This window comes from Herpailurus yagouaroundi, unplaced genomic scaffold (assembly GCF_014898765.1).
Source record: "Herpailurus yagouaroundi ecotype Mexico unplaced genomic scaffold, PumYag 163, whole genome shotgun sequence".
Taxonomy (NCBI): Eukaryota; Metazoa; Chordata; class Mammalia; order Carnivora; family Felidae; genus Herpailurus; species Herpailurus yagouaroundi.
The window spans coordinates 33,704,702-33,728,552 of record NW_024412404.1 but is presented as its reverse complement, the minus strand read 5'-3'; the positions used below and the strand labels follow the sequence as shown (position 1 = coordinate 33,728,552).

Here is a 23,851-nt window from a genome sequence, read left to right as displayed (position 1 = left end):
TGCACAAGTATTCATAAATTTCCATCTATTACTTATATTTAGAGCGAAAATGTTTAATGTTCCAAATATTTACACACCCAAAAAATACCTATGGCAATTCATTTCTGATGTAGCCCTTGTACATTTGGCATAAACAAAACACCCCTTTCTGAACATTACTATTGTTTTTATTGACATTCTTATAATATCATCATTTTCTAGAACAAAAATAATCTAAGTACTTTTGCAATGAACAATCTTTAAAAACTAGCCTGTTTCATTAGAGATGCTCTGTTTTTTAACAAACAAAACCAAAATAATAAATTTCAAGCACCTAGAAATTTCTGCTGCCCTCATCTGAAAAATTAATTGCAACTACTATTAACATTTTCTTTCTCTTTAACACAAAGTTCAACAAGTAAGTAAAAACACCTGCCAAACTTTTAAAGGTAACTACTTTTTTACCCTCCTCTAACATTTTGCTGAAAAACAACTTGCAAAGAGAGAAAACCCTTAGACAAACTTCTTATATTTCAAAGGAACTTGTAAAAGAGAATCTGCTGACATATTAGATCCTTTTTGCATTACCCAAAAGCTTTTCTTCTAAGAACAATTGTGGTAAGGAGACATTTGGCTCCTAGGAAATTCCCAAAGGGTCAACCATATGCATCCTTCCATGGCACCTTCACAGCGCTGCTTTCTAGATCCATGTCTCAAAAGCAGCTTTCATCATTTACTTGTGTGTCAGTCAATATGATTTATGGACTGCATTCAACAAAGTCAAAGCATATAGAATGAGAAATATGACTACAATCTGCTAATTTGTTTTGTATTGAGCCACTTAAGAGTCAAAGACCTGATGTCAGACTGAGACCAGCAACACAATTAACCAGTCGGTGACAGATTCATCCATCCTCCCTGCCAGGCTGTGCCAATCAAAGACAGCATGAGGCGACATTTGGTGAAATCAGTAAGAAAACTCATTCTCTAGGCAACCTATGTGAGACCTTGATTGACACTTTTTGAATTTAGTTTGTGGAACACAGCCACTCTTTACCCAATAGTCCCTCACTGCAAGCTGTGAAATAAGGCTTTTAATGCCAATCACAGGAACAATAAACCACAAACCACCAACCCTCAGTTTAAAAGGAATCAAGAAAACACATCTGTTTGTATGTCAAGCCAAATTTCTAAAATAATTTACTATTATAGATTAGGCTAAAGATACTCCATTTCCTTTGAAACACCGCAAAATGACACGGTAACAAAAATACAACACATTTTATTAGATTATGGCTCAAAACTGTTTTGGTTTCAAAGTAATGTTTTGATAGATCTACTCTGATATAATAATAGGAGAAATGTAGAATACTTAAAAACTAATTTGACACATTTAAATTTTCATTTGAAGTTTTCATTTCTGTCTCACCATTCTCTTATTTCAAAGATCTAATAAAAAAAGAAAGGTTTGATTTCAACAGTAATTATTTGAAAGCATTTTTCAATGCTGCTTTCATTCTCTCTCGACTACATGTAACATAAAAATGTGCTCTTGAAATCACAACCATTCTTTCTGTATTGGTCTCCCTTCCTTAAAGATCCCAGGAGAATCCATTTTACTCTATTTATATTCCCACAAAAGGTCAACTTTGCACAATAAACTACTTTTTTATTTAAGTAAAAAGAAATATATAGACTCAAAAATATTGTGCATTGCATTTATTGTTCTTTAAATTGATAACAGGTTTTGTTTTAAAAGGTTACATAACTCTTGTCAGAAAAAAATGGAAAACTGAAGTAAAATCATGGTCAATTTGAATATTAACTCTAACACTGGCAACAGAACTTATTAACTAATTCTGATTCTGCACGGCTTTTTACAATTATTTAAGTTATTAATTTTTTAAGTTGTTTAAATTAAAGCAGTAAAATACTGCCACATTATTCTAAATCACTGCCTCTCTGTTTGCTGCATAAATTTCAGCTGAAACTGTGAAATAGTCTTTTCAAAGGAAAGGCAAAACAGAAAGGGAAGTATTGATGAATTGGTCAGTCTCCCAAAGAGCCACAATGCATAGCCTTTTAAAAACTAACAGACTAAGAGAGTGAAGTCTTTCATCAAATGTGAAGTAAACACTAAAATTAGAAATAAATTCCTAATTGAAATATGAGAAAATGTGTCTAGTTGAAAAGTAGACATTTTAACTTAAGAAATGTAGTATTCTTCCAGTTTATATAAGAACCACTAATCTAAAGTTTTACTATATAAAACTACATTTTGCTCATATGTAAAGAATGTATTAAATAAATCATGAAAAAACATACCTAAAACATTAGAATACATGGAAATTTCCCCAAGATGACTTCACAAATGCACAAAGATTCTTCTAGCTCCTAAAATAGGCTTCTGTCTGAACACTGTAATACTGACATATAGAACACTGAAATGTCTCAGATTCCCAATAATACAGAATGGGTGAGTTAGAAAGGCTTAAATATCAAGATGAATTCCTTCAGTGAGTTTTAATAACTTTATAACACTATCTTGAAGACAGATTTTTGAGATTATGCCAAAAACATTCATAGTTCTATCAAAATATACTCAACTCTAAACACCTCCAACATTCTCCAAAATACCTCTTTGACACCTCTATAGTCTTCTCATACCCTTTCTATCTCCCCCTAAAGTAGCTCTAGCCCCAAAAGAGTTGTTCTCACATCAGTTAACCATAATCCCATAGTGAAGTAGGAATTCCCATTCTCCCTTTTCTGACTTTTCTCCTCCTAACAAATCCCAATGATAAGGATATGAGACTGTAACATAAATGCTTGCTCTTGGGAACACACACACACACACACACACACACACACACACACACACAGACATACACACATATACACACATAGAGATTAAATAGAACATAATCATTTTAAAGTTGGGGGAAAAAATTCTGCAAACTGGGAAAACTTTAGGATAGCTGTAATACATGGCTATTTCTCTTTCATTCAAAACTTCCTATAGGGCTCATCAAACTTTGGTGGCCTTTTATTATTTTATGTTTTTAACATTTTTTCATTTTTGAGAGACAGAGAGAGACAGAGCATGAGTGGGGAGGGGTAGAGAGAGAGTCACACACACACACACACACACACACACACACACACACACACACACACAAACCAAAGCAGGCTCCAGGCTCTGAGCTGTCATCACAGAGCCTGACGCAGGGCTCAAACTCGTGGACCATGAGATCATGACCTGAATTGGACGCTTAACCGACTGAGCCACCCAGGCGCCCCTAATTTAAAAAAAAATCTTCTGAGCATGGCCTTAGATGATATGCAATATCTTGATTTTTAGCTTTCTGTAAATATCATCGTTGATGTCATGACATCTTCCAACTCATTCTATCTTTAATAGGTAGAAAGAGAATGCAAAGGCAAACAGAGCAGTAACGGTCCAGAAAAGGTCAAGGTTTTGAAGAAATGCCTCTGCTTCCAAGCAATTGATAATATCAGAAATCAAGATAAAATGGTGAAAGCTGCATGCACTTTTGCCCAGACTAGCAAGAAGAGGAAACTAGTTTATGCTGTGTGGGAGCTGACAGGGATTATTTCTAACTCTTAAGCCTACTTGATAATAACAAATTGGGCAGTTAAGCATATGTTTAAGTAGGGAAACAATAAAATATTATGGCTCTATAACTTTTCTCACTTGACAACTGTAAGGACAGGGAAGTTAAAGATGCGCTGTAATTTTCCCTGTGAAGACTGGGTACTATGACTAAGCCACAGAATTTAAGAGTGAAACAATGAAGCATCCCAGGAACTGTTTTAATAACAGCTCTGTGATAGCAGAGCCATATCTTCATTTCTTTACATAAGCACCCAGCTCAGAGTATAAGGGCTATTTAATCATTAAAATGTACTAGTCTGTAATCCCAATACAATTTAAATTTGCAAAGAAGTTGCCAGAATCACTAACACGTTAGACAATATAAGTTGTTTCCACATGGCCATTAGTAAAATGGAAAATGTCAGTCAAGCCAACTGACTCTCTCTTATTAACATATGTAGGTAGGTGGCTGACTATCATAAATGCAGCCACATATACACAAGGATAGCTGAGAGCAGACTTTTGTCATCCAAGGATTTAAGTTTAGGTTTTGACCTTTTAAGAATCTGAGAGTCCAGTGCAAGTAGGGCTTAATTTGATGAGGCACACATTTGAATAATATACTCTGTGAAACTGGGTATGGGTGGGGGTGGGGAGGGTGATAATCACTGGGAGACTGAATGCACTCAATGCAAAGTCCCAACCTTCTAACTCTGTGGCTTTGCTGTCTTCTGTTAGTTGACATGGAAACATAATTCTTGTTAAGGTCTACACTTTTCAGGTACATTTTATAGCACTTTCTGAAAGAAATTACATGGCATAGCAGTATTCTCAAATTTGAATATTCTCAAAGTTTTGGGGTATACTCATTCAGAATGTCAAGGGCTTTCTGAATAGGTAATTTCACTGGGCTAAGTCTTAGACTGTGGGAATGGGGTTGGGGTAGATACTGTCAGATTCACTTCTAGTTGAGGAAGTACCTGGAAATGGATTTTTTAAAAGAGTAAGGGAAATGTATCAAGTGGAGGGAGGTTATATATTTAAAACAAGACAAAATCTATACAAAGTGGGAGGGACTGATCAAGGTAAGCGATCACGTTAAGTTTTTTCTTGATTGTCATTTGCAAGACAATCTTGCAAATGACATTCAATGATACTCTGAGAGTATCTACAGTATGCCTTGCCAACTGCTCCCTTCTTGTTTCCAAAGAATTGACAGAGGCTTTTAATCTCAATGCTACCATCTAACACACTGATTTTCATAAGTAGAAAGATTTAAAACAACATGACAGCTTTCCTACAATACCCAAGGTCTCCTGAATGAAAGAAAAGGAAGTGATTAAAATGTTGCTGGTCCTCTGAATTCCTTCCCTGTATGTAATATTTGTCTGCATATGCTCTTTTGGTGGGATTTTCCAAAGGCCAACCTCCTTACTTTTTGTATTACAGTAACTTACATACTCTTTCTATAAGTATGTATCAGCATCTTGGCCTGCTGAATTTTGTTACCTCTGACCTGCAAACATACTGTAAATATAAATGCACCAAAGCTGTTCCACCTTTCCCATCAGCTCTATCCTCATCCTTTTCCATTCTTGTTAGGCTCCATACAGGGAAGTAAAAAGAAAAGCAGGCTCTTTGGCACCACTAGATAGGGGCTCGCACAGGAAACCTCTGACTTCATCTTTCCCTATCATCTCCTGTCTTTCTCTTCAAGGGATCTGACCTCCTTTTTGCTGTCTTTATCTGCTCAAGATAAAAACATAATTCAAGGGGCGCCTGGGTGGCGCAGTCGGTTAAGCGTCCGACTTCAGCCAGGTCACGATCTCGCGGTCCGGGAGTTCGAGCCCCGCGTCAGGCTCTGGGCTGATGGCTCAGAGCCTGGAGCCTGTTTCCGATTCTGTGTCTCCCTCTCTCTCTGGCCCTCCCCCATTCATGCTTTGTCTCTCTCTGTCCCAAAAAAATAAATAAAGACGTTGAAAAAAAAATTAAAAAAAAAAAAAACATAATTCTAACTCATAGATTCTCTTATTTGCATATTTTATTCCTTTTTCTTCTTCCCTGATTTCAACTTTTATCCATTTAACTTTGGAGAACAAATGATCTTTTGTATTTTTCTTTCTATTGTGGAATACAAGTTAAAGGGGAAGATACCATTTGCATTCCTAGAACTTTACCATTGCTATCTGCAACAACTTAATTAACTTTCTAAATGTGAATTCTCTGTTGTCATCTGGTAGTAAAACGGTCAGATATTGCATTTTCATTTGTTTTTAGTACTAAATCTTCCTGTTCAGAATGGCACTTTGCTCATAAAGCCAGCACCAATGATCTAGTCTATTTCATTGATAGTTATTAAAGAATAAAGTTATAGGATATTTGTAAGTGTGCATATGTATGATGCACATGCCTATACATACATTTAGTCTATGGGCTGAGAATAATCCATTCCAATTATTTCCATTTATATCTCACTGATCTGTTACTTATTGGTTAGGTCATGAGTTCTTTCCTAATCCACTAGCTTTCTACTAAATCTCTCATGCTGTTTCCTTCTAAACTAAAAGCCCTCTGTTACTATTACTTCTTCCAAGTATGTCCTGAATCAAACTGCTATTTTCTAAACTTTTGACAACAGAAATTATTTAAGTGTGCTATGTTATATACACACATAAGACTTACAACTTCATGCAATTAAATCTCTTACCAAGATTAGCCAGCATCAACTTAGTAAATACTTAAAAGGATTAAAGTTATAAAACTCAAGTACATTAATTTTCAACTAAAAAGCAAGATTCTCTTTTTCCCCAATTAACTTGTATTAGTGAAAATCATTTAACTATTTTATTACATTAACAAAAAGCCTAAGAAAAAATACAGTGGTGCCTAGCTGGTTCTGTCAGTGGAGCATATGACTCTTGATCTCGGGGTCATGAGTTTAAGGCCTACCTTGGGTGTAAAGGTTACTTAAAAATATATGTATTAAAATAAAAAAGTTTAAAAAATATAAATTCCATTTGTAAGAGTGGGTTTTAATGGTTTTCAACTTTTTCATTTACATTCTTTCTCAAGGTTCTTTAATTCTCTCCAATGAACTGATGACTGTCAATGGTTTGTTCTAGTTGATTTTGTGTACTTGGAATTAACTTATTACATAAAGTATGGAAATGGGTATAAAAAATGCCATTAGAATACCTCCTTTATCATCAGAGAAAGAATTATATTAAGTAACTTTTTCAAAACACTGGACATTCAAGTGTCACACCTTTTAAAATTTCTCATGCAAATTTATACAAAACTGACCCCAAAATCTATTGCTGACTTCTTAAATAGATGATAACAATTTGAGCGTTTTGGATTTTTTTTTTTTTTTTTTTTTTTTTGGATAACAGGGTTAGTATCACTTCGGAACATCACTGCTGTATTTTGAACATGCATATGACTTATCTGCAGGAAATCTGTTAGCAAGCTTAGTAAGTACTTAACAATTACTATAGCAAATGAAGAAAAAGTTGTAGTGAAAGCTTGAAGGTCTGTCCCTTCAATGGGACGAAGTACTTGTCCTTAGTGCTGGGAATTCACAACAGTTATTTTGGTGCTATCATGTCTTTTACTTTGTTTCAATCACTGCTCAACTTATAGGTGTGAAGAGAGTTGTAGTTTGAATTAATATGTTATTCTTTCATGGAGATGTGCAAGGAAAGAGTAAACATACAAATATTTCTAACCATTACTGAAACCACCTTTATCAAGTAACTTTTGCATAGACATTTTCAAAATTTTTGCCTATGAATAAGGGTACAAACTTTCTCTTCAAAACTAGAAAGTATTCTATATTTGACAAATAAATTCGATTCAAAAATTCTGATTTTGCAGTATGCTTTTTATATTCCTTATGTGTACAAGAAAATTGCTTTTAGAACAGACCATTTCTTTACTATTTCTCTCATATTAATTTAAAAAATACTTATTAAGCACTTCCTCTGTGTAAAATATTGTTTAGGTGCTACAGAAGATATAATGAGTGGATAACAGTTCCTGACACAAAGGGATTAAATTCTAATAGCAGAAAGAAGGCGAGACTTCAAACAGCTATAGTAGAGGACAAAATATAAACAGTACTGTAAAAGTGGGACAAAGTATCCACATAAGGTTAAGTGGAATTAGCAAATGCTTCGTGAAAGAGGTAGCATTAAAGATGCTTTTGGAAGAGATCCAGGAGTTTTACAATTATAAATGATGCCAATGTAGAAAGTAAAAGACAGATCCAGGACACTGGATTTTCCACTTTGAATGCCCATATTGAGTAATGGTCAGAAATGTATCTGGAAAGAGGCTGAGATAATTCCTTTTTGTTAGCCTGTGAAATTTTTACTTTAGGTAAGCAAGAGACCTTGAAGCTTTTCAACAGGGAAATGTGATTAGACTGTACTCTAGCAAGAATAATCTAGTACAGGTATGTGTGATGAACTGAAGTAAGGAGAAACTACTGGCAAAGACTAATTAGAAAATAATTACAATCATCAAAATTTGAATTTTGATAACAGGAATAGGAACAGAAAGGTTAGGAACATTTTAAATTTCAAATGCTAGATGAGATTTTTTAAAGGTAAGAACTTTTAATATCTACACATTCAAAAAGTATTTATGAGTTCTTACTCTGGCCATTGAGAGCTCACAACTGGAGGTCAAAAGAAGAAACACACTAAAACGCAAAATATGATGAAGCCATGAAAAAAGGTGGAAGCTAAGGCAATTCAGGGGAGCAATACTTGGTTTGTAGTGAAAAAGAAAAATGTGCACTTGGTCATGAATCATACTGGGTTATGCACTGAGATAGATTTCTACAAGTGGATTTTGGGATAAAGTCTGTAGAGAAAAAGCACTCAGGAAAAGCATAGTCTTAAAAGCAGGTAATAATAACAGCTAGTATTTTTTGAGTGCTTATTATATGCCAAGTGCTTTTCTAAGTACTTTATGTATACTATCTCATTTAACCCTCACAAAAATCTATAGGGCATATACCCTTACAGCCCTCACTTTATAGATGAGGAAGATATCTACAAATTGTGCCCTGTCATGCATGGGGTGACCACAGAGAGGTTTTCCAAAGCACTGCACTCACCACAGATGCAACCATAATACTAACTTTCACAATCAAGTCCCAGGGAATCCTCCTGTTTCACCAAAATAACTATTACCTTCAAATGTAGGTTTCCACAAAACTACAAACATATGAAAAATATTGACAAGATAATTAGAATTTACCATAGATAACCAGGCAGAGAAAAATAAGCCTGCAGGAGGTTCACTACTATCCAATTCACATGCTAGCTTTGGCTTGCATTTACTTACCGGCATGGCTGCATGATCATTGCTGTTAGTCTAAGAAGGAAGTCAGCCAGGAAATCAGATAAAAAAGGAAAATGTATTCCAATAGTAGCAGAGGCAGTGTTTAAAGTAACAAAATACACTACAAAACAAGCAAGCTGGCTCTGTGTGTTTGCTATAATTTAAAAACATTAATTTATTACATAAATGTGATCATTTTGAAGATTTGTATATTAATTTTCACATCTACGCCAATCAGATAAACCCTCCTCCAAACTTCTGTTTAATTAATCAAGTCGTCAGCATTAAAATACCAAGGGGGTACCGTTCAGTCAGTTAAGCGTCATACTCTTGATTTCAGCTCAGGTCATGATCTCATGGTTCATGAGATCGAGCCTTGCGTCAGGCTCTTGCTGACAGCTTGGAGCATGCTTGGGCTTCTCTCTCTCCCTCTCTCTCTGTCTCTCCCCTGCCTGTGCTCTCTCTCTCAAAAATAAACTTAAAAAAATATATTTAAAAAAACACCAACGTGCTAAATACTAAATTTGCTGAACTGTCAACTTTAGAAAACACCAACTCTTTGATAGGGTTCTTTGCTATAGAGCAGCTGTTCTCAAATTTTAATTTAAAAATGCTGATTCCTTGGGGCGCCTGGGTGGCGCAGTCGGTTAAGCGTCCGATTTCAGCCAGGTCACGATCTCGCGGTCCGTGAGTTCGAGCCCCGCGTCAGGCTCTGGGCTGATGGCTCAGAGCCTGGAGCCTGTTTCCGATTCTGTGTCTTCCTCTCTCTCTGCCCTCCCCCGTTCATGCTCTGTCTCTCTCTGTCCCAAAAATAAATAAACGTTGAAAAAAAAAATTAAAAAAAAATAAAAATGCTGATTCCTAAGCTGAGGAAATTTTAGTGCATTTAGGTCTAGAGCCAGCACTGGAATCTGAATTATTGACAAGTATCTCTTCCTGTAAGGAGCTTGAATGGCTCAGTCGGTTGAGCATCCAACTTCAGCTCAGGTCATGATCTCACAGTTCAGTTCAAGCTCTGTGTCAGGCTTTGTGCTGACAGAGTGGAGTGTGCTTCAGATTCTCTGTCTCCCTCTCTCTCTGCCCCTCTCCTTGATTGCACATGCATGCTCTCTCCCTCTCTCTCTCTTAAAAAAATAAACATTAAAAAAAATTTCGAAGTATCTCTTCCCACAGATGATTTTCATACAAAAAGAAATAAAATGTCCAATTCTGCAGACACACACAAAAACTATACTGAATATACGATTCTGAAGATGCTTAGAAAGGATAAGCCACTATGCTTCTGCATAATCTGCCACTATAGCACAAAAGAAAATACTCAAGGAAAGATGGCACACTAAATTATCTTATAACCATTTAAATGTATTTTCTCCCCAAAAAGTGAGTAACAAGTCAAAACAAAAACGAAATCATTGGTCTCAATTTAAATATATATAAGCTCCCACTGAAGTTCTGTACCAAATATACAGTACTACCTTGTTCCTCTAAAATATTAGGGATTAACTTAATTAAATATTAATTCCTTAAAATAATAAAGATTAATAAAATTAAACTAAAATCGCCTTAAATACTATTTTTTAAATTATCTAATTTACTTTTCAAATTCCACTAATAAACTATATAATATTTAAGCACTACTTTTTAAAAGAAGAAGTATTTACCCTGAAACATGGATTTAGCTTTATTATATTAAACCAATGAAATTCAAAATCTGTTTAGTAGCTAAACATCTGTGTGGGAAGCTTTCCTCTTCATCAAACACATTATGAATAAAAAACACTACAAGCAGGAATGGAGGAACAGGCAGATAGATCATTCTAATTAACCCCAGTAAGCAGTGGGCTGGCAACTATGTTAGCCAGACAATTCCTTCTTCTGGAAGACTGGACTAGACTCTAGATAATCTCTAAGTCCTTTCTAGATGTAACTTCCAATAAAAGTCAGGCAACAACATTTAACATTAAAACCACATAAGTCATAGGACTTATGTTTTCATCATAGTTCATACCGTATCATTTTTATGACTTACAGGTAACAAATCAGATCAATGTGATTCATTACCATTATAGATTTTTTTTAAATTAATATCCAAATAAGTAAAACCAATTTGTAAGCATGTATGTATGTGTGTGTGTGTATATATATATATATATATATATATATATATATGTATATACATGGTTATGTTTTCACTTGTAAAATGTATTCAAAGCTGCCTATGCCACAATTTAAAAACTACAATCTGTCTTTTTAATACAATTCTTTCTGGTGTCACGTGAAAGCGAGGGCGATTAAAACCTCTGATTGTATAGTTGACTATTAAAGTTCTCCTTTACAATTTTCAGTCAAGTAAAAGGACATGTGAACCCATATACTTAACTCAGAAAAAAGTTTGAACCAAAGAATAAAAAACATAAAAGGGTAGGGCTGAAAGAGAAAATAAAGTGCCAGAATGAATAAATCTATGTTTAGCTTGGGACTTTACATCTGCACGAAATAATGATGCTTAGAAACATAATATTATATACAAGGACCTTAGAGATGATCTAATCCAATCATATTACTTCAAAGAGAAGGAGGCAGGTTGTTCAGAATCAAGATGGTAGACTAAGTTAATGTTTTTGCTTCCCATCCACCCTGAGATACAAGTGAAATAAAAAGCACAGAGCTGTGAAAAGGAATAAATGTTTAACAGTGGAGAAAATGAAAGTACTTGGGGGAATTCATAAAGGGGTAAGACACTGCCCATTATATGCTAACAGGAACTACAGTGGAGCTGAGAGCCAGCTGTGTATTAGAGTTCAGAGATGGCAGGCATGAGAGAGGATGGAAATGAAAAATGGGATGGAAAAATAGGGAAGGAAACTGAAGATTTCTCACACACTGTGCCTATGATCCCTTACCTACAGAGCATGGTCAATTTTCATAATGAAAGAATATTTAGGGGACAGCTGAGGCTTCTGGTACAGGTGGAAAGAAAGAGAGAGGGAAGGAAAAAGAAAGGGGGAAAGTAAAGCTCTGCTCATTCTGGCCTGGGGCAGTGACAATAGAAAGAAAGGCAGAGAAGGCTACATAATTTAAGAAGCTCAGTGCAAAAGGTAAATGTGGAGCCCTTTGTTCAAAAATTATTAAGAACCACAAGAAAGCAATAGCTGAGCACCAAATCACATGCAGGGGCCTTCTAAACTCAAGATCCATGCAACTTCACAGGTCACACATCTATGAAGTTGACCCTAAAGAGGCCAGAATCTCATGGTTAGCTCCACACCTCCACACTCTAAGAGGAATCCTAGGCAAAATTAACCCCATTTTTTAAAGTTTTTACTTATTTATTTTGAGAGAGAGGGAGAATCTCAACAGGCTCTCCACTGTCAGCATGGAGCATAATGCAGGGCTTGATACCATGAACCGTGAGATCATGACTTGAGCCAAAAGATACTTAACTGAGACTGAGCCACCCAAGTGCCCCGAAACGACCCCCAATTTAAAAAAATTCCCAGTCGATTTCTACTCAGGGGAAAAGTTTATCAAAAAATAGGGTACTTACACAGTAGCAAAGTAAGCTCATATTAGTTCTCCAGGCCTTCTTTTTTTTTTTTATTTTTTAAAAATGTTTTATTTATTTTTGAGACAGAGAGAGACAGAGCATGAGCAGGGGAGGGGCAGAGAGAGAGGGAGACACAGAATCTGAAGCAGGCTCCAGGCTCTGAGCTGTCAGCACAGAGCCTGATGAGGGGCTTGAACTCACAAACCATGATATCATGACCTGACCCGAAGCTGGACACTTAATTGACTGAGCCACCCACGCGTCCCCAGGGACTCTTTATTAAAAGAGAATGAACAAAATGAAGAAACAAAAAAGTATTCAAGGGTAATTAGATAATTTAAGAAACTGAAAATATCTACAAAAAAAACCCACCTTCTAATACTCAGGAAGAGTTGAAAGATAATATATCCATTTTTTTAAGAATAGTACTCTATGACAGAGGAACATTAAAAAGAGAAGTGCTTCACTAGAAATTAAAAGTTAATAAAATATTCTATAGAAGGACTAAAAAACAGAATTGGGAAAATCTCCCAAAACAGAACACAAAAAAAGATAAAGAGATAGGAAATGAAGGAGAGGATAAAACACATAAAGAACTGCTCTGGGAATTCAAACATCTAACTAAACGATTTCAGGAAAGAGAGGACAGGAAATGGAAGGAATAAAAGTATCCAAAAAATAATTATCAGGCACAAAGCCATTCAACCTAGAATTAGATAACCAGCTAAACTATCAATCAAACATAGGACAGAAGAAGATATTTTATGATATGCAAGGACTGAAATAGGAGGAAGTTATTGAGACAGCTTAGCAAACCAACCAGTGAGGCAACAAAAACATGTGGAATCCAGGAAACAGTTCTCTACCCAGAGATCAGAAAAGGAAAATGTCAGGTTAACAGCTACATAGCAATTCTACCAATTCCAGAGAGCAAGTGGTACAAATTAGAAGACAAAGGCCTCTGGAGGCACCTGGGTGGCTCAACAGATTGAGCATCCAACTCTTGATTTCTGCTCGGGTCATGATCTCCTGGTTCATGGGTTCGAGCCCTGCATCAGTGCAGAGCTTCCTTGGGATTCTCTCTCTCTCCCCCACCCCTCCCCTGCTCTCACTCTCTTCAAATAAATAAACAAATAAACTTGAAAAAGAAAAAGACGACAAAGGCCTCTGTAGTCAGAAGATGGATGAAGAATTAATAAAGCGAAAGGGTGGGGGGACTCATACCTTTATCTTACATAGAATTAAGATACTGACTAAAGCAGGAGCGCCTGGGTGGCTCAGTCAGTTAAGCGTCCAACTTCGGCCCAGGTCACGAACTCACAGTTTGTGGGTTCAAGCCTCACATCGGGCTCTATGTGGACAGCTTAGAGCCTGGAGCCTGCTTCAGATTTTGTGTCTCTCTCTCTGCCCCTCCTTTGCTCATGCTCTCTTTCTGTCTACCGGAAATGAATAAACATTAAAAAAATAAAATAAAAAAAAGATACTGACTAAAGTAGAGGAGCAAGAAAATAGGAATATAATTATTTTATATAAAGAAACAATAAATAGAAGAAATAAAAACACAGTATAACAATCAATGGGAGAAATAGGGGGAAAGGAGATGTTGCTATGCACACACCTATCTTTCATAGTAAGGAATCACTAGATAGTCTCTATCTTTTATTAAGATAACCACCAGAAGAAATAAAAACATATGGTGAAAAACGGCAGTCTGGGAGAGTGGGACGAGGTGTCAGGAAAGAGCAAGGAGAGTGGCTATCTTCCATCCCAAATTCTTCTGGACTATTTGACTCATTTCTAGGTACGTGTATTAACTGGAATAAAAGTAAACTGAAACAAAACAACCTTTATTTTAGGCTCTATGAAATCAGACAGACGTTAACAAATTAATCCAGAGGTTGAATGATGTGTCTGTTTCCACAGTGCTGGTTATTGGAAGAATCAGGCCCAGACTCCAAATCTCAAAAGTTTTGTTTTTTTTTTTCAACGTCTATTTATTTTTTTGGGACAGAGAGAGACAGAGCATGAACGGGGGAGGGGCAGAGAGAGAGGGAGACACAGAATCGGAAACAGGCTCCAGGCTCTGAGCCATCCGCCCAGAGCCCGACGCGGGGCTCGAACTCACGGACCGCGAGATCGTGACCTGGCTGAAGTCGGACGCTTAACCGACTGCGCCACCCAGGCGCCCCCAAATCTCAAAAGTTTTAATATAGTGGTGCATCTTGAGAAAAAACATTTTAAGGAGAGAATGATTTTTTTTAAGTAAGCTCTACACCCAATGTGGGACTTGAACTCATGCCATCAAGATCAAGAATTGCATGCTCTACACACTGACCAGCCAGGTCCAAGGAGATGTGATTTTTTTAAGTTTATTTATTTTTGAGAGAGAGAGAGAGAGAGAGAGAGAGAGAGAGAGAGAGAGCAGAAGACATAGATTCCAAAGCAGGCTCCGGGCTCCCAGCTGTCAGCACAAAGCCCCACGTGGGGCTCAAACTCACAAACTGTGAGATCATGACCTGAGTCAAGGTGGCATGTGTAACTGACTGAGCCACCCAGGTGCCCCGAGAATGATTTTTTAAAATATTAAAATTTTTTTTTGATGTTTATTTATTTTTGACAGAGTGAGAGACAGAGCATGAGCAGGGGAGGGGCAGAGAGAGAGGGAGACACAGAATCCGAAGCAGGCTCCAGGCTCTGAGCTGTCAGCACAAAGCCCGATGTAGGGCTCGATCTCATGAACCTTGAGATCATGACCTGAGCTGAACCGACTGAGCCACCCAGGTGCCCCGATTTTTAAAAATATTTATTTACTTATTTATTTTGAGAGAGAGAGCGTGAGTGAGTATAAGTGGGGGAGGGGCAGAGAGGGGAAGAGACAGGGAGCAAGAGAGGGAGAGAGAGAATCCCAAGCAGGCTCTGTGCTGTCAGTGACAGCACAGAGCCTGATGCAGGGCTCGATCCCATGAACTGTTAGATCATGACCTGAGCTGAAATCAATAGTTGCACACTTCATCAACTTAGCCACCCAGGTGTCCTGATTTTTAAAGTTAGATACTATCCATTTCTGTCCAAATCATATATCTTCATTTATTATTGGATATATATTTGTTTTTCACTTAAAGAAACCATAATATGTTTCAAAATTATATATGGAAATAAAAATGCATGTTAAAAAGTTAGTGGCACCAGATACATTTAGTAGGGAGGGAGACTATGGCCCTACACATAAAAAATTTACAAAGGATACTAAATTAGGCTGTCAATAAAACACTTATGGCCTATGGCTGGAAGCAATCAATTAAGTGAAGGGAAAAACCCTTCAAAGTAAACAATTAAAAAAGGAAATATTTTAAAAGGGAACTAGATGGGGGAAGTAGATACAGAATTTAAAGATCGAATAACATTTCCCTGTCCTGAAAGTAGTTCCTACTATAATATTTTTAATTTTATTTTTGAACATACATACTCTGATTTATTTCTTGAGTTAAAAGTAAATCATTTTTCTTTGGCAATGTGATTTTAAAATCTATACCATATTTAGTGCTATGCCGGTAAATGTTTAACAACAATTCTCTGGGAAAAAAGCCTTCATTCATAAGATTTGCTGATTTCCACAGTCTAACTACTCCTACCTACAGCTACCAATGTGATGTCACTGAATGCACAGTTAGGCATAATTGTGCACAATAGGCTTTCATAATATGTATTGCCCACCACTATTTTAAAGCCATTTTCTCCCAGTAGAAAGGCATCTCTAATCTTAGAGTAAGAAATATGGGGAAATGATTCTATTAACAGATACTCTTTTTATAAACAGCTTTTTAGGCATCTATTCTGTAATAAAGATGCCAAACTCATTATTCCTAGCAATCATGTCTATTTTTTTTATCATTTGTCACAAGACTTATATTAATGCATTAAACCAAAAGTTAAGCATATTTGAAAGCAAAGAAACATATATCTTTCTTGGAAGAAAAACTGGTATTTACAATTCAAACAGAAACAAGATCAGTTTATTTAAGAACTTTAGAGTGGTAGCAAATAAAAGCACAGAAAACTACATTATGGCTAAAGATAAAATGGAATTCTGAGAAAGGAAGAAACATGAGAAAACTGATCATTCATGATCTTCCATTTACTTCTACTATAAAAGATAACCATTTGTTAGCATAAAATTTGGGTAAATTGGACCCCTTTGCAAATACACATATGAAGAAATTAAAGAGTCATTACCATTTATACATATCCTTTAGTGGTTGTAAATCCATAAAATTATCTTTATTGAAACAAACACATGACTATTAGCATTTATGAAGAAAGTAAATGTTTGTTGTTCTTTCTAGAAGCAGACCAGTGCTGGGTTTTTCAGTAGTACATTCACAGTAAAATGTTAGTGAATTCCATTGGCAGTCTTCATGAACAGTAACTACGTTTGTTCAAGTTGCTTAAAACCTTTTCTATTTACATATGTGTAAGTGGTGAATGAATGTTTAAAAGCTTCTTAAAATTCCTTTGGTTTTAAGTTTTCTAGCTAATATAAAATCTTACTTAAAAAAAACAAAACTTACTTATAAATCAGACTTAAACTAAGTCTCATAATTGCATAGAAGAAAATGACTTGTATCATACATGCCAAAATGTTAACAGTAATCCTTTGACAAGATAACAGGTAATTTTTATTTCTTCTATACTTAGATGTATTTTCTATTGTCAGGAAAAAAATATGAGAAATAAGGGTTATTTACATATCTGAAATACTATTAATATTAATATTATTTTAGGGATTAAATTTTAGATTCCAAGAATATTAATCTAGGGATGAAATAACATTTTCTTCACAGAGTAATGAGACTTCACTGGCATCTGTTAGTCATTATAAGCAGTGCACTCAATGTATACTTATTTATTCATATCAATACACTTTATAGTGAATATCTTTCACAATCAAATTTTTTAATGGCTATATAATGCAAAAGTATAGAATTCAGAGCTAAATAATATCAAGCTAAAAATGTAGGCATAAATACAACACACAAAAAAGTAAAGTACATTAAAATGAAACTAATACTACAAAGGGCCTTAAAACAGTAACAGAGGAAGAAAAAAGAAGACAAAACTAACATTATTAATAGTACTTACTTTATGCCAAGAACCCTGCCAGGCGACTTTTTTACATACTATTTTAATTCATCCTATCTATGACAGTCCTATGGGAAAATGAATTATACCATTTTGCGAAGGTAAAGGTTTAGAGGTTAAGCAACTTGCCAGGATTCTGGAAATAGTAAATTATAAAACTAAGGTTCAAGCAGAAGTCATGCTAACTCTAGAGCCCATCCTATGCTCTCCTCACTTCAGCAACCTGGACCCCAAGAATGATAAAAGATAAATGGGTTTTGTTTTAATTGAGTCATAAAAAGGCAATTTCCCTTGAGGCAGATAATATATTTAACAGGGCAGCTTAACATTTTGGGTAATGGGGTAATACTAGTCATTACTGCAAATACTGCCTATTTAGTTTGTTGTCAATTTCTATGGTCAGCAGAGAGCTGATGAATAAGTATTTTCATATGGAAGCATATTAAATTACTTTACTTTTCCCTCTCCTGCATAGACCTGTACTGGCTGAAACAGTGCAAGTGAAGAGACATAGGTAAGGGAAGTAATATACCAATTCTCTCACTCATCCAAACCTAGAAATAAGAAGTGCCTACAGTGAATATTATTGCTGGTCTTCCAAATCCTACACCTTCCTATTGCTACCATAATGTAGTTAAAAAGTGAAAATAACAAAAAGTTCTTTCCCTGGGCTCCAACAAAACCATTATTATCCATTAATTTCTATTGTTCTCATATCTTGTGAGCAGACAACAAAATTGTACTGGTTGGATAATAACTTTTTGGAACCGTTGGAACCTTTCCCAGGAATGTGGTCAGTAACTGGACATCATGATTACCTGTGATTGAGAAAATATTCTTTTACAACAATGGCAGGGACTGACAAAAACTAAATACATAATGACACTAAAAGTGGAGCTTTTAAACTAAGTGTTCTGTCTTAGGTATTTTTAGGGTTGTGCAGTCAAAGAATCAGCTTTATCCCACAGCATCAACTTTTGTGTCTAATTATTTGCACTAATAGCCATACTTGCACCATCTGAAAGAGTGATCCTTGGTCTCACAGCTCGCATTGACTCTAAATCACTGCGTTGACCCTGAACAATGTCAAGCTAGGATAGTTAGGGCACATGGCCACTACTTAACTCTCCATGTCTGTGAGTGGGATAGCTACTTCTGTTAAAGCTGACTGATTTGGGACTAAATGTGATAAATAATCTTCTGAAGCTTGAGAATTGAAGGAGTCCAGAATGGGCCTCTCCCTCTATCAGGGCCCAAGGGTAACCTGAAACTAAGGAATTCTTTTCAGCCTAAAACATTCAAACAAAAATGGTAGCTTACATAACTATGTTGCTTAGAAAAACAATACATTTAACAATATTGCTTCTGATCTTTGCTTAAAAGAAAACAAGACAGTCAAATATTTTATACAATTTCAGTATTTCAGAGAATATACTAAGCAATAATAAAATTATCAACTCTAGCTAAAACTTACTATAGTAAATAATTTAATATTTTTGCTTCGGAATTATGTTTCTAGTTTATTGCTTGAATAAGCATATACTGTTGTCACATCCATTTTCTCTTTTCTTAGCTGTGAAATACAATTTTCTATTTATCTGATCATGTCCTATACTTATTATTGTATTTGTTGGTCTGCACTGTATAGCAGCTTATTTCCTTTACAGGAAAACCGATGTTAAATAACATAAAAATCCAAAATGGCATATGAAGAATCCCCTAAAACTATACAAAATATCATAATAGATTACATGAGTGATCTAGTTAGTCCAAGAAGATCTGTCTCTCTCAGTGTTACTACAGTACAAGAAAGCAGCCTTTCCCTCCAGATGTTAGCCTCCTGAAGTGAGATATTTGCCCCAACCATTTCTAACATATAACCTCTCTTAATCTTCTCAATTTATGCACAAAATTCCTACCCATCATGCTGTGCCAAGCTGTGAAAGATATTGCAACATAAAAATATGATGTGTATGTATCTGTGTACATGTGCGTGCACACAGATCTGTTTACTTTTGTATACTGCTTTTAGCTAGAAACATGGAGATGGATGCTGGCAACGTGAATTCAAATTAATTCAACAATTATTTAAAATATACTACATGAGGTACATTTTCTTAGAAATTAGATGAAACAAGAATTAAACATATATACAGGTTCCCTTTTTCAACACAAAGAGAGCAGTTAGGAATATAATATAATCCCTGGGTAAGCTTCTAAAATCTCTTTGGCACAGATCCACTATTAAAATCTCTTTAGGAAATTCTTCTATTTATTTTTTAGCAACACCTGCCTTCAACTATTCTAAATGGCCCTCTGGAGCAACTCGCAATGCAAAGTCAAAAAATTAGGAGAATAACTTTTTTTTTTTTCCATTTTAAACAGGAGATTTCTTTCTTTCTTTCTTTCTTTCTTTCTTTCTTTCTTTCTTACCAGGTGGGGTTTTTTTCTTGTGTTCAGCTACATTTTATTGTGAAATAAAAAGGTCAACAATTTTTTTTCTATTTTATTTGTAAAAGAATTACTCCACTCATGTTTTAATGGTTCTATTATTTCTAATACACCTAATGAAAAGCATGTTCATCCCAAGATAACCTCTTTGGTCTTTGCATTCCTCATCTGAAGAATCCAATGCTTCAGCCTATTCAAACCCAAACATCCCTGCAATTTATATATATATTTTTAATGTTTCATCAATAGATTGTTCAAAATGTAGATGCATTATTACTATGTATCAGGATAGAACAATGTTCCAGCTTTACTCCTCATCTCTGGCCTAAAACCACCTAATAATTTCTTGGCTTTTCTAACTGGAAAAGTCATTGATTCTATTGACTTTAATGAGAACTACCCCTATTAAGAATTTATTTCAAGATGCTCAACGTCGCTCCTCATCAGGGAAATACAAATCAAAACCACACTCAGATATCACCTCACTCCAGTCAGAGTGGCCAAAATGAACAAATCAGGAGACTATAGATGCTGGAGAGGATGTGGAGAAACGGGAACCCTCTTGCACTGTTGGTGGGGATGCAAATTGGTGCAGCCACTCTGGAAAACAGTGTGGAGGTTCCTCAGAAAATTAAAAATAGACCTACCCTATGACCCAGCAATAGCACTGCTAGGAATTTACCCAAGGGATACAGGAGTACTGATGCATAGGGGCACCTGTACCCCAATGTTTATAGCAGCACTCTCAACAATAGCCAAATTATGGAAAGAGCCTAAGTGTCCATCAACGGATGAATGGATAAAGAAATTGTGGTTTATATACACAATGGAGTACTACGTGGCAATGAGAAAGAATGAAATATGGCCCTTTGTAGCAACGTGGATGGAACTGGAGAGTGTTATGCTAAGTGAAATAAGCCATACAGAGAAAGACAGATACCATATGTTTTCACTCTTATGTGGATCCTGAGAAACTTAATAGAAACCCTTGGGGGAGGGGAAGGAAAAAAAAAAAAAAGAGGTTAGAGTGGGAGAGAGCCAAAGCATAAGAGACTCTTAAAAACTGAGAACAAACTGAGGGTTGATGGGGGGTGGGAGGGAGGGGGGGGTGGGTGATGGGTATTGAGGAGGTCACCTTTTGGGATGAGCACTGGATGTTGTATGGAAACCAATTTTACAATAAATTTCTTATACTGAAATAAAATAAAATAAAATAAAATTTGCATACATTAAAGTTCAAAAAATAAATAAATAAAATAAAATAAAATTCATTACACTGGAGAAAAAAAAGAGTTTATTTCAATTTAAGTCTATACCGAATTTCAGGGTTTTGTTTTGGTTTTGGTAGAAACAAAGTTATAGTTATTTTGGCTGAAAGTAAAATAAATTAAAACTTCAAACAATTGGCTAGGTTATTAGAATTCCTCACAAATAGACGTGTAATAATGGAAAGAAAATATTCAAGCCATGAAGTTGGTTTGAGCCAGTAAATCTCAAATTAAGATTAAATTCTACATATATTTTAGTAAGCAAAATTATAATACAATTTTCTGGGATTTTTCATACTTACAGGTAAATGAGTAAACACTTGAAAGATGCTTCTTAAAAAATTAATAAGATCCATTAAATAACCACTAGCTCTTCCATCTGGCTCAGACATTGTCCAGTCATAATCAGCAAGCTGAACAAATTCATCAATTTTTTGATTAAGTTTGGTATATATTTCTCCTTCTGCTGCATGTCGGGCATCCTGATAAGGGATAAAGTAACAAAAACAAAAAGTTATAGAAGCAGATAATTTAAAAACCTTTCTTGGGTGCCTGGGTGGCTCAGTTGGTTAAGTATCCAACTTCGGTTCAGGTCATGATCTCATGGTTTATGAGTTTGAGCCCCAAATCGGGCTCTGCACTGACAGTGCTGAACCTGCTTGGAATTCTCTCTCTCTCTGTCTCTCTTTGCCCCTCCCCCACTCTTGTTCTCTCAAAAGAAATAAACATAAAAACAAGTGTTCTCAAAATTCTAAAATTTATTTTATATTTTTCTTTGATCTAATATTTTAGTCATTTATTCAAAATCCAAGAAAATTGTTAGTTTTTTGGCTGGCAGTAGTCTATTTGACTGACATCACTTTTTCCCCCCAACCTCCTTTATGGGATAGGATAATTTATGAGTTATTAATCCTGAACTGTTCTCACAGCTTTAAGAAGACTCATAGGAGAGACAGAAGTTTAAAAACAGAAGTTGTCAAGAACACAGAAGACCACCTCTGTCCACTGACTGAGAAGAATAAAGTTGGATGGTAACAGAAGAAATGGAATAGTTTCAGGTGTCTTAAGTTCAAGAGGCAAAAAAGAAAAGACAAGAAAGAGATAGTTAACTTCTCAGAGGAGGAGAAAAGAAAGGATGAGAGTGATGCAAAAACACCAGAGTGAAGATCTCCAAACAGTCTCTTCTCCATAAAAGCAACAAGAAAACTTGCAAAAATAGTCAAAATCAACTTTTCCAGGGCTCTGGAAATTAATTTAAACCTTGCAGTAATCCAAATAGTGTTTATTCAAGAAAAACAGCTTGGTAAGAAAAGGAGCATTGCAGGGTTTTAATGTGCCCTTATTTCCATTCTTCTTCCCCTACTTTAGTTTCACAGTATCCTTGAAAATCAACATCCTACAACTATGGTAAAAAAACAGTAGCCTGACAGCCATCAAAGGGAACAGAATGGGCTTGGAGCTCCTTCAAAACCACATTCCTGGAGAATTATCATTATTTCAACTACCTGATGGTTTCCTGGAAGACCCCACTTACAGGGATGTCTTTCTTTGATTTAAATTGGGGCTTGTCCAGTGCATAAAGCCTTTTCTCTGGGGACATTTGTTGAAAACAATTAAAGGTAATTGTTGAATATGGCATATGCCTGAAGGAATGGATAACAGGGCACACAGTCAGCTAACTTTAGCTTAAAAGGAAAACCTGGGGAATGAGATATACATAGATGACTTTGAAAGGCTCTTACACATTCCTGGGAATCTACAAGGTTATGTACACATGTAGGGCTATGCACAAGCTCAGAAAAGACCTGAGAAGGCTCTAAGCTCTCATTTATGACTGACCTTGAAGCTCTGTACAAGCATGAAGTAAAGGCTAACTTAGAGTTGTCAAATGCCTGAGTGTTGAAGGTATGCCCCAGTACCTACATAGAGTTCTTCAGCAAAGACTGGGAAACTTATTGGTTCTAGGCTTTTCAGGAAATCTGTGTCCAATCATTAATTGGTCATTAAGCTAACCAAGCAGAGACTTCAGTGGCTACAGAGGAGAAAGAATAGAGACTTTATAGAATTCATTCAGAAAAGTCACAACCAACCAGCCAACCAACCAACTTTGGGAAGAGAGGAGAATCAGATTTTCAGAATTGCCACAATATATTATTTAAGTGTCCTGTTTTCAACAAATTTATGTCACGCAAAGTAACAAGAAAGTATGACTCATATACAGGGGGAAAAAGCAATCAACAGAAACTCTTAGTGAGAAGGCCCAGTCATTGAACTTTTAAGACAAAGACCTTAATTCAGCTATTTAAAATATGTCCAAAGGACTATAGGAAACCACATCTAAAGAACTAAAGGAAAATACTGCAATGCCTCACAAAATATAATGTAAGTAAAAAGGCAGAATTTTTTAAAATAGAAATTCTGGGGGTGCCTGGGTGGCTAAATCAGTTGAGCCTCTGACTCTTTTTTTTTCAATTTTTTTTTTTTTTTTTTTTTTTTTTT

At 35.7% G+C, this 23,851-nt stretch overlaps 1 protein-coding gene across 8 annotated transcripts in view; it reads right to left on the bottom strand.

The window, feature by feature from the left end:
- The window catches only part of EXOC6 (exocyst complex component 6), a 234,955-nt gene that overhangs the window by 59,327 nt on the left and 151,777 nt on the right, over window positions 1-23,851 (bottom strand). For 7 of the 8 annotated variants that reach the window (XM_040485870.1, XM_040485871.1, XM_040485876.1 and 4 more), the window contains one exon: window positions 21,655-21,834. The exons of the other annotated variant lie outside the window; for it this stretch is intronic. In XM_040485870.1, the coding sequence (XP_040341804.1) occupies window positions 21,655-21,834 (180 nt within the window). The remainder of the gene's footprint in view (window positions 1-21,654; window positions 21,835-23,851) is intronic. 8 annotated transcript variants of the gene reach the window in all.